Source organism: Diospyros lotus, chromosome 8, assembly GCF_014633365.1.
Source record: "Diospyros lotus cultivar Yz01 chromosome 8, ASM1463336v1, whole genome shotgun sequence".
Taxonomy (NCBI): domain Eukaryota; kingdom Viridiplantae; phylum Streptophyta; class Magnoliopsida; order Ericales; family Ebenaceae; genus Diospyros; species Diospyros lotus.
Genome location: NC_068345.1, coordinates 35,974,667 through 35,985,532, shown reverse-complemented (window position 1 = coordinate 35,985,532; position 10,866 = coordinate 35,974,667). Strand labels below are relative to the sequence as shown.

At 35.5% G+C, this 10,866-nt stretch overlaps 2 protein-coding genes across 15 annotated transcripts in view; both read right to left on the bottom strand.

Moving 5' to 3' along the window:
- Positions 1 to 753: 753 nt before the first annotated feature.
- Positions 754 to 7,740, bottom strand: LOC127807107 (pentatricopeptide repeat-containing protein At3g14730). 9 transcript variants are annotated; one of them, XM_052344737.1, is made up of 4 exons: positions 7,273 to 7,739; positions 4,802 to 7,060; positions 3,062 to 3,361; positions 754 to 2,685 (listed from the first exon to the last, which is right to left on the bottom strand). In XM_052344737.1, the coding sequence occupies exon 4, from the start codon at positions 2,676 to 2,678 to the stop codon at positions 843 to 845; it is 1,836 nt and encodes a 611-aa protein (XP_052200697.1). In that variant the 5' UTR covers positions 2,679 to 2,685; positions 3,062 to 3,361; positions 4,802 to 7,060; positions 7,273 to 7,739; the 3' UTR covers positions 754 to 842. The 9 variants fall into 9 exon arrangements, with proteins under 9 accessions (XP_052200697.1, XP_052200698.1, XP_052200693.1 ...); XM_052344738.1 differs by having other exon boundaries at positions 3,062 to 3,202; XM_052344733.1 differs by lacking the exon at positions 3,062 to 3,361 and having other exon boundaries at positions 4,802 to 5,188; positions 6,860 to 7,060.
- A 1,240-nt stretch (positions 7,741 to 8,980) lies between these two features.
- The window catches only part of LOC127807847 (uncharacterized), a 35,608-nt gene continuing 33,722 nt past the window's right edge, over positions 8,981 to 10,866 (bottom strand). For 5 of the 6 annotated variants that reach the window (XM_052346004.1, XM_052346005.1, XM_052346002.1 and 2 more), the window contains one exon: positions 8,981 to 9,413. In XM_052346004.1, the coding sequence (XP_052201964.1) occupies positions 9,165 to 9,413 (249 nt within the window). In that variant the 3' untranslated portion in view covers positions 8,981 to 9,164. The remainder of the gene's footprint in view (positions 9,414 to 10,866) is intronic. The other variant, XM_052346006.1, reaches the window with a different exon arrangement.

The following is a 10,866-nucleotide window of genomic DNA, read 5'->3' as shown; positions in this document are numbered from 1 at the left end:
GATATCAACAAAGCTCCATAAGGTATGAAATTTGTCCCAAATTATGTACCGTTACATGATTAGTTGCGGTGTATCAAATGCATCTTATTTTTGCGACAATAAAAGATCACTTTATTCAAAACTTTAAACATTTGTTATATTAAAATGGTTTGTTTTTATTTTGTACCCTATAGTTAAACGAAGTGTCTATAGTGTTGGGAGTGAGGTTAATTTGAGCTGAGATTTGCTGTCTCAGTTGGATGTCCCCTTCCCTGTTCAATCAATCAAAATTAGCCCTATCAGCTAGGTTATACACATAATTGAATGATAATTATTTTAAAAAAATTATAAAATTAAATAATAATATATAATCAACATATACGATTTTATAATTTTTTTAAAATAATTATCATTTGATGATGTGTATAAATTGGATGATGTGGTTGATTTTGATTGGTTAAATAAGAAAGGGGACAGCTAATTGAGACAACAGATCTCGGCTCGATCAATTTAACCATAAATTATTTGTAATACAATACTCTTAGACAAAAATTCAACAATTCAACATATATACAGTCTGAGGGAGAAGTAGTTTGGGTTTGGGAAATATTTTGTAATTAATAGTATTTCAGAATTTCTTTTTTGGGTATCATTATTTTAGAACCAAAAAAAAAAAAAAAAAATTCACTCCCCACTGGTATTTTTAGTTCAATATAATAAGTTATCTCCCTTGATTTCTTTTCAAAAAAGTTCTAATAACATAAATACAACAACTAAAAACAATCTAGGCTGTAGTTTAATTTTACATTGATAATAACCGTTCTTTTATTATCAATCAGTAAAAAGAATATTGTATCCTTCTGTTAAGCATTTGGCATATATCCATACTCATAGAGGCGAGCAGTTAGTGAATTTAAACTAGTATAAATGAGGTAATCTTCAGGATGTGTTCGATCACCGGTAACAAATACGTGCAAACCATCACCCAGTTCAATCCAACTGCAACCTGGCGCCTTCTTCACATTATGTTGCCTCATAGCATGTCTCACTTCTGATACATCCTCATATCGACCAGCTGCACCATAAACATTTGACATTAATACGTAACTTCCACAATGCTCTGGCTGAAGTTCAAGTGCGCGCTCTGCAGCAACTTCAGCCAAAACTGCATCGCCGTGGAGCAGACAAGCTGCTAGGAAAGCCCTCCACACCACTGGGTTGGCCTCTATTGGCATAGCTGACACTAGTTCGTAAGCCTCTTCTAGCCGCCCTGCCCTACCAAGCATGTCAATCACACAGGTGTAATGCTCAATGGCTGGAACCACCCCATATTGTGACTGCATTTGTGCAAGAAATTCTCTGCCTTGGCTCAACAGACCTGCATGGCTACAAGCTGACAAAACCCCAACAAAGGTGACGTCATCGGGCTTCAATTGTGCATCGTGCATGCCAGAAAACAGATCTAGCGCCTCGACACCAAACCCATGCATTCCATAGCCCTTAATCATGATGTTCCACGATGCCACATCTTTATGGCTCATCCTATCGAAAATTAATCGAGCTTCTCTCATATGCCCACATTTTGCGTACATATCCATAACTGCATTTTTAACATAGATATCATCATCCTGTTCATCCTCACCATCATCATCGTTCTCCAGTCCGTTAACGATCATGTAACTATGAATCTCCTTGCCATGGATCAGGGCTGCAAGATGAGCGCAAGCGGGCAGCACGTTGGTGACTGTGACCAGATCAGGTTTAACCCCCGCACGCAACATCCTACTAAACAACCTCAAAGCTCCATCATGATCACTACACTGTTCATGAATACATATTATGGAGTTCCATGAAAATATATCCCTCTCAGGGATCATCTCAAAAATAGTCATCGAATCCTTGATGCATTTGCATTTCCCATACATATCGATCAACGCATTCAAAACCGCAACACCAGAATCATGACCCATTTTTAGCACAAACCCGTGAATTGCCCTCCCACTATTGAGGTCCCCCATTATAGCAAAGATTGATAAGATCCCAGTTACTGTAAATTTACTCGGAACAACCCCTTGTTCACCCATCTTCTTATAAACATCCAGTGCTCTATCAAACTGGCCAATGTGTGAAAACCCATTAATCATAGCATTCCACAGCACAACATCTCTGTTAGGCAATTCATCAAACACTTGATGGGCCCCGTCCATGAAGCCAAATTTCAGATAAGAATGAACCAAGGCGCTCCCAACATATATATCCAACTCCAAACCAAATTTAAACAACAACCCATGAATCTTCATGGTCTCTAATACCCCCTTAACATCCGAACAAGCCTTAATTACACATGGAAAAGTAAACCTGTCCGGCATAATGCCGGCCACCCGCATACGCCAGTAAGATTCTATGGCGGGTTTCGGCATCTCATTGGCGACGAACCCAGCTACGATGGCGTTGTAAGTAAACACGTTGTGGTAATCGGCCGAGAGCGTGTGGAAGACCCTTAAGGCATCTGCAATGGCGTTACACTTGGAGTACATGCTGATTAAGCTGGTTGTGGAGAGTGGGGAGCTAAGGAAGCCATCGACGAGCATGAAGGCGTGGATTTCTTTGCCTTTGGTGAGGTTCTTGTTCTGGGCACATGCTTGCAACGATGAAATCAGTGTTGTCAAGTTCAAGCTTGGCCGAGACGGATATCGCATTGCAGGCCTGCGAGATTATAGTTTTGGTGAGACTTGAACTGATAATGGAACTGGTCTCATAACTTCACTGTGTAATTAGAAAGAGAGATCACATTTGAACACCTCATTTTGATATTGTGGGTGGCTACTGGCAACTGTCAGATAATAGATTTTGGAGGTTTATAGATATATATTAACTAAAACTATATTATAAAGATTTTTCTAAAACATAATAGATAATCATATAATAGTACTCAGCAAATTTAGAGGTGTAAAAATAAAAATAAACTCTTTTCAAATATCTCAAATTAAATTATACTTTAATTTCATACCTTTGCCTTCGATTAATATTAATAAGAACACAACAATGTTTAACAAAGTTGACAAATTGACTCCAATTCCACCTTTGTTATGTCTTCACAGTAGGGGATTTTCTTTTTCTCCAATTTTTTCTTTCAGATCCGGTTCAGGCTTTCAAAACTAATTCTCCTGCACCCATCTACCTCTCGCTTTCTCTCCATTGCTCAATCTTTAGGAACTGCTACCTGTAAGCATGGTTTCAAATAAGAGCTGAAACTAAGGCTAGCTAGATGGCATGTTTAGCCAAGGAAGCTGCCACCCAGCAGCATGACGGGTGAGTTGTCCTTTAGCATCTTGAACCTGCTGGACTGTTGCTCCCACGACCTATAAATAGGGCTCACCTTCTTGTTTTTAAAAGCACAAGAAATTTTAGAGATAAAAGCTCTCAAGGAAGAAGTGTACTGGTGAGAAAAAGTGCTGGAAAATAGTTAGAAAATGGAAGAGTGCTGGTAGAGTTGAGAAATTCTACTGAACTTGACAAACAGCTTGAAAATAATCATCTTGATTGAGGTAAGTCCATCATTGTGGTTATTTTATGTTGGTATTATGCATGAAATAAACAGTTGTGCCTACATTTGGTCTCTATTTCAACTTCCTAATATGGGTTTGTCCACAATTCACACCAGGAATGGTATTTTCGTTCAGTAGATTGTACTTTCTAGTATATCTAGACCAACAAGAAGTTAGAAATGGGTATATCCTTTTGCTATGTCAGGAAAGAGCCACATTTTTGACAAGCGGGTTTATATGTAAAAAACAAGTGATTATATGTTGGAACTCTAGAATCGCTTTGCATACCGCACAAGCGATTCTACATTTCTAACAGCCACGTTAATGCAAAATCTAGATATCCCTCACTAAGATTTTTTAAAAAATATTTTTGGTTTATGCCTGATCTCTTTAACAAAGTATATGTTTGATTCCATTCATCCTCCTTGCAGGAGCCTACGACAGTCTTCTTTTCACATGACTTGGTCATCTTAATCATATTTCATTCATTTTATCTTTTATATAAGCTACTCTAATTTTTTTACAAATAATTTCATTTTCAATTTTATCTTACGTGATATTTGTTATTCATATAACAAAGTTGTTCTTATAGTTGTCTTAAATTTTCCTCTAAGATTATTGATCCCAGCTATCTAAATTGATCCTCTAAGATTATTGATCCCAGATATCTAAATTGATCATTTCTTGACATGACTTGTTCTTGCAGTTTTAACATCACATGGCAACCCCAAGAGCAAATGTGCTAAAATTGTTGAGACAACAAGTGTCGCTGCCATGAGAGCCACAGGTGAAGATGTAGATGAAAAGCGACCCTTTCAAGTTCTGATGTAAGTTAAACTATCAGATCGTCGATCCTACCAGAAGTCAGGTGTGTAATGGTTTGAAGACACTTCATTTTCTAGCATCTCACTGTATATTAATTCCTTGACCTGGTGATTGTACCTTGTAATTACAGGTTATGAGTCCTCATTCTGCTTGCTCTATTATAGACCAAGTGGTAAAAGAGGAGACTCGCAGAGGGATGCGGAGCAAACTTTTTGGGGTCGATGAGGATACAACACATTTGGTTCGTCTCACATATGTCCATTCTCACTTTTCTCTTTCTTCAACGAAGTTGTGTTCAATAATTTATAGGCTAACAAAAGAGCACTCATCTAGGGTACGCATTTCCTTTTTTTTGTGAAGTGCATATATTTTAGAAAAATATTTTTTGTACAAATAATTAAATTATTAAGAAAGCGATTAAAGACGTCAAATAACAAAAATGTTCTCACCCAATTTGCAAATTCATCCTTGCCCTTGGCCACCTCTTCTCTCCTCAGCCATGGCCGTCTCTAGCAAGCTTTGTCTCCCCTCGCCTTATCATTGCCTTGCCGACCGTCGATGCATCCTCTCGTCGCCCCACTACAACGTCTCGTGCTACTGTCGCTGCATCTTGCCGTCACCTCGTTGTAACACCTCATGCGATCGTCACTGCATCTTGCCATCGCCTCGCCGTTGTCCCTCGCGTCAATTGCTGCTAACCATCTCGTCGCCTTGTTGTTATTGCCTCTGGATGAAGCCCGATCAAACTTCATGAAGCAAATCCAATCGGGGTTCATCTGCAAATGAAGTCCCGATCGGACTTCATGATTGGATGAAGTCTGATTCGATCATCGGGCCTGTCATCACGTTGATACATGTAGCCATCCATGATTTTTTATGAAATATTCTACGTTGTGTATTAACGCTTAATATTTAAGGGTATTTGAACTTTATAATTTCTCTTTTATTGGCGTTTGATTAGATTGAGATCAACAATTAAGCAGCCCCCTCAGAGATGTCAATTAAAACCATATTTCATGGGAGCTTTCACTTTGTGTGATCAATGTCCAATTAAGATTACTTTCAATTTGTGTGTTCGATTGGTTGGATACATCTACGTCTACAAATTATGTGAATGATAAAAAAAATATCGATTTATAATCTTTCAATATTATTTAAGAGCACTTTCAACTTAATTAGCCACCCTTATTAATACTACATTGTGTTTGTGGACTGACAAGAGAGAAAGCATGGAAATATAAAATATAATTTTATAATATTAAAAATGTAATGTTAAATAATTGAAATTTTTATATAAGTGAAAAATTGGAGTACCCTAAAATTCGAATTGTTAATGTAATTTACAATCATTAATAAGTTATTTATTTTTATAATTGTCATTTTTCAAAATAATTATTTAATACCTAATGCCTTTCTAAATCTACATCACAATAATAAAATGTTAACTAAATAATAGATTTATTATTGTTACAAGCCCCTTTTGGTATTCAAGCTATTATGCTATCCCACTTTGGTGGGATAAATTAGTACTTAGGCTTATTTAATCCCATTCTTCTAAAAATGCCAAGCAAAGTAATATTGTCTTAGATGGTATTAGTCACTGCTAATCAGCCTACAAAATGGGTTGAAATGGATTTGGAATTTGTTTGGTATTGTTGTGTTGTGTTATTTCAGTAATAGTGTGTTACGAAAATAGTATTGATAAAGACATAAATTTTTCACAAAAATATAAGCGATAACATATGTCCAAAATACAAAAGCACAAAAGCAAAGCATGTCGTGCCTATTTCGATATTATGATATTAATTAGAATATTACTATGCTTAATTATAATACAAAGACATGAATTTTCATAAAAATAAAAGGCATTTCACCATCTTGCAACATAAGGTATGTAGAATTAATTCCATCATATAATTGGATTCAAATAATATTGCCATATTGGTTGTTAAAGAATTAAAAGGAGGAATCGACTTTATATCTTAACATGGAAAGAGAATTTTGATTTCTTTTCTATATAGATAGATATTATGAAAGAATCATAATTATGAGATATTTGAAAGGCCAAATAGTAATTAATTGAAAAGATACTGCCATTCACAAGCTAACAAATATATCACTATTCAAAGGGTAATGACATTGTGAGTTGTCATCAATCAATAATAATAAGAACAAAAAGAAAAATACTGCCATATGACAATTGAAAAGTCAATTGTTAGGCCATATATATTGTAGTGAACGAATTAATATTATTACATTATACGTTTATAGTTTACTCTAACAAACAAACAAGGCAGTGGCAGTGCCATAAATATGGATTTACTAATTCGTTGTACACTTGAAGTTGAAGTTAAGAATTTGTCACAGCTATATAAACTTATTAAACTTGATTTGACTTAAAAATTTTGATCCAAGATGCATCTTTTCTTTAGTTTTAGATATTAATTATTTTGTTTTTGATAAGTAAAAATAATTAACCCAAAGTTAAATTGATAGTAAATACATACCTCAAAAAATTCAATAGATGCAGTCGTGTCGTCTAACTGTCCAAACTACCTCCCCGACCGAGCAAACTTGATCCGACGGTTGCTTGGCTTGAGCAAGTGATCCAACGGCCCAGATTCAGAGGTACCCATATCCTAGGAGTAGCAAAGAAATTTCATATTTTTCATCAAGAGGCATGAGGGAAAGACACGTACAATTCTCAGCTGCCATGGAAATTTGAAACTGTCAAGACCAGACATTGAGAAGAGGGGTTGGGGGGCGGGGGGGGGGGGGGGGGGGGGGGGGGGGAGGAGTTGGGGGGTGGGTGGGGTGTGCTTGGCTCCTTGTACGCCACTCGACCAAGAGGGCAATCAAAAGGAGGGGATTGCAGTCTGCGAGTGGCATACAGGGAGCCAGGCACAGCCCCTTCTTTCACCTTATGACCATGACCCGGTTGCCTTCGATCATCTTTCCTCCACTGATGATGCGAGGCTCTGGATAGATAGATGTTCACAAGCAAGCAAGCAAAGCGGCAGATGGGCGCTGAAGCTCCCTCGAAAACTACTGCATTGCGCATACATATATATATATAATATATGAAGCTGTGTATATCTTATTATTCCTTTTTCTCATTATCTGCAATTAATAATACAATCACACGCTTTCCTTGTATATATATACACAATAATAATATGATCCATCCATTCTTTCATAATAACAATAATAATGCAAAATCCCACTATATCATTAGCTAGCCGCCCCAACCAAAATCAATTTTTTTTTTTAGTGAAAATGAATGATAAAAATAACGATTCAGAAGCTGTTACCTCTCTGTTCTTGTCAAGTACAAGAAAGATCCCAGAAAATGAAATACAACAACTAGACCATCCAATTATTAAGAATTGCTTCTTTGCTTTGCATTTGTCTTTTGGTCCTCTTTTTTTCTTTTTTTTTTCTTTTTCTCTTCACCCAAAGAAGTTGAAGATAAGTGCAGTTAGGTAAAGAACATCCAGCCGTCCATTACAAGCAGCCCTTTGTTTAAATGATTAACTAAATTTAATAATCCCTTCTGCCGCTGCCGCTGATTTCAAGTTTTGTCTCTTAATTTAATGTGCGTGAATGGTGGGAAAAGGGATTCTCTTTCTTTCCTTTTCCTTTTTGACCCACCAAAACCATATATCTCCCCACTTTTCTCTTCCATCTTCTCACTGTTGAAACAAATTTAAAAAAGGTAATGTGTGAGAACGTTATTTTCATGCATATCTTACAGATATTAGGAGGTCAGTGCTCCTTCATGTCTTCATCTTCTTACGTCATTTTATTGACTTTATTAAATTCTCTTTTCATTTTCTCTCACCTTTATCATATTGTCATTAATCTCTTTTAGCCATAATCAAGTGGATTTGTGCATGATTAAAATTAACAAGAAAGAGAGATAAAAAAGTGAAAGGCAAAAGAAAAGAAAGAAAGAAGATAAAGCTTGTCACCGTAAAAAAGAAAAATTGCTACAATAAAAGTTTTTAGGCATTGTTGCCAATCATCCTTATCATCCCTAGAAGGAGCCCATTTCTTTTTATCTAATTTTTTAACGGCAAAAGAAAATCTTGTTATTGATTTAAATTCATTTACATATTAAAAACTAAAAAAAAAAAAAAAAAAAAAACCCCACTAAATTAAGACATAATTATAAAAATAACAATATCATACATTACCCACCTTTTCGAATTTAGATTTTTCAATCTAAAGGGCAATAATGATGAAGTCATAAATTATCTAGCAAAGAAAATTACATAAATTATGTGAATGCACTTTCGCCACAAATAAAAGACATTAATTTGCTTCATCTCCTACCCCTTTTTACAAATTTTGTATTAATTCGTAGTTATATGAATTATAGGTTTTCTAAAAAACTACGAATTTGGCTTGGCCTAGTTAGTTTCAATCTCGCATAATTTTTGGAAAATCCAACTGGATAATAGCAAATTGGGAAGGAAAAGGAATAGGATCGATTTCTTAACTAGAAATTAAGAAAAATAAATTACTTGAGGCTACCTACCCGAGGGATAAATTGTCCTGTCCTAAAGGCTACTTTACTTAACTTGGCATCAAAGAACCACCTTAGCATGATCAAGTCCACCACCGCCTTAGCACTAAAAAATCATTAGAAGCTTTCTATTATCACTACTTTGATGTTTCAAACATTTATATATATATATATATGTATATCCCATTTATACAAAATTGGTATGGGAGCAAATTTTATCCCAGTAATTCTGCTCCACACACACACATGCACACTCCAGGAATTGAATTTTCCACGGCTTGATTTCACTCCTCTTCGTCGTAATCCCAATCATGCCCAAATCCATCTTCTCCATATCCATCATATGACGTACTATCAAAATCTGTGCAGGCATCTTCACCTTCATTGTAGTCGGTTCCCTGCACGAACTGACCGTTGTAGTCCTCTTTTCCAGACTCTGGACCTTCAGAGCTGAGCTTTGGGTTCAACTCCGATGTACTGTTGTGAGAATACGAAGGCGTATTCTCTATGTCCACATTTTTGGGGTCTTCATTCTGTAAAGACATACCAAAAGTGAATATATGAATGCGTACAGACTAACAGCCATCCCTCATTTGTAACTAATGTCACATACAAGTAAGAAATCTCAGATGAGTGAAAGAAACTAAGAGCCAAATAGAATATCACCACATTGTAGCCTAATTTGTTAGATTTGAACAATGGTAAATTCAGCAAACAATCTCATCAATGACTTTTCGCAGTGGCAAGAAATGAGCCTGGATTTGAAAGAAATATTCTAGCTAAATCTAGTTCAAGGGAGTTGTATTTCCTTGTTTATTGGGAAGCAAGATGGGTCAAATGAAAAGGAGAAAAAAATTTACGTCCACTAAAAATTGGATGTAAAGATGAATACCAAAAAAGGTAGAGAAGAAAAAATGTTAGGAGTAGAAATCACCTATTCAAGTAAGCAATCTGGGAGGACTAATATGCAACCTGCCAAAATTACCTTTTCCAAGTAAAAACATTTCCTATTGCCAGCATAATTCAAAAGTTCTTGCCATCTTTAAGTCAGAAAAGTAACTAAATTTGTGTATCTACAAAGAGATTCAAGACCAGGACAGAAGCAAACAATGGGTGACCTCGCTTCTAAGAAGCATGGGTGTAGGCATGGAGCAACATGAGACTATATAGACACTCTTAACACAACAATTTTCTTAAAAAGAGAAAGCACAGCATGGTAGGGAGAGGTCAACCAATAAAGACATAAAAATATCCATATTCTACATAATAAGAAATAAGTGTGATAAAAAAGTCTTGTTGTCTACTCTAGAACATTTCTACCATAAAAAATATTTAAAATTTAACGTTCTTAAAACTAACTGTTTTAAGGGATAAACCATATGGGAACCAACATTGCAATTCTGACTTGTATTGTTTTTATTTTATAATAATATAACATATTTTTTAAACTTACAATGTAATTCTAACTTATTTAGCCCATAAACATGCAACATCTTGTCACAAACATGAGTGCCCGCAAGTGTATGTAACCTGCACGCCAACAAGTAGTCTTAATCCCACTAGGTGGGTTCAGTTCATCAATATCCACGATCATATTCTATGCCATGCCTAATAGTTTCTAGGAAGTTTCTTTTTTTTGCTTTGTGTTCCTCTACCTCTTTTACTATAAACTTTTTTCATTCCATTTACTCTATTTACAAGTGCATCATTGGTCTTGTCTCAGAAACCCAAATTATTATTATTATTTGCTCAGTACAAATAAAATTATTTAAAACATGTTTCATGCATCTTCTTTTTAATAGGCACCACTTCAACCTTATTACTAATAATTTTATTTCTAAATATGTCTTTTCTTCTATGACTACACATTCAAATTGTGATCTGGGATAAACTAATCCTTTTTATTTTTTTTTATCTTAGATCTTCAAGTCTCACCATAACATCATCCACATTTTTATTTTTACTAAATTTAAGATCCATATATTT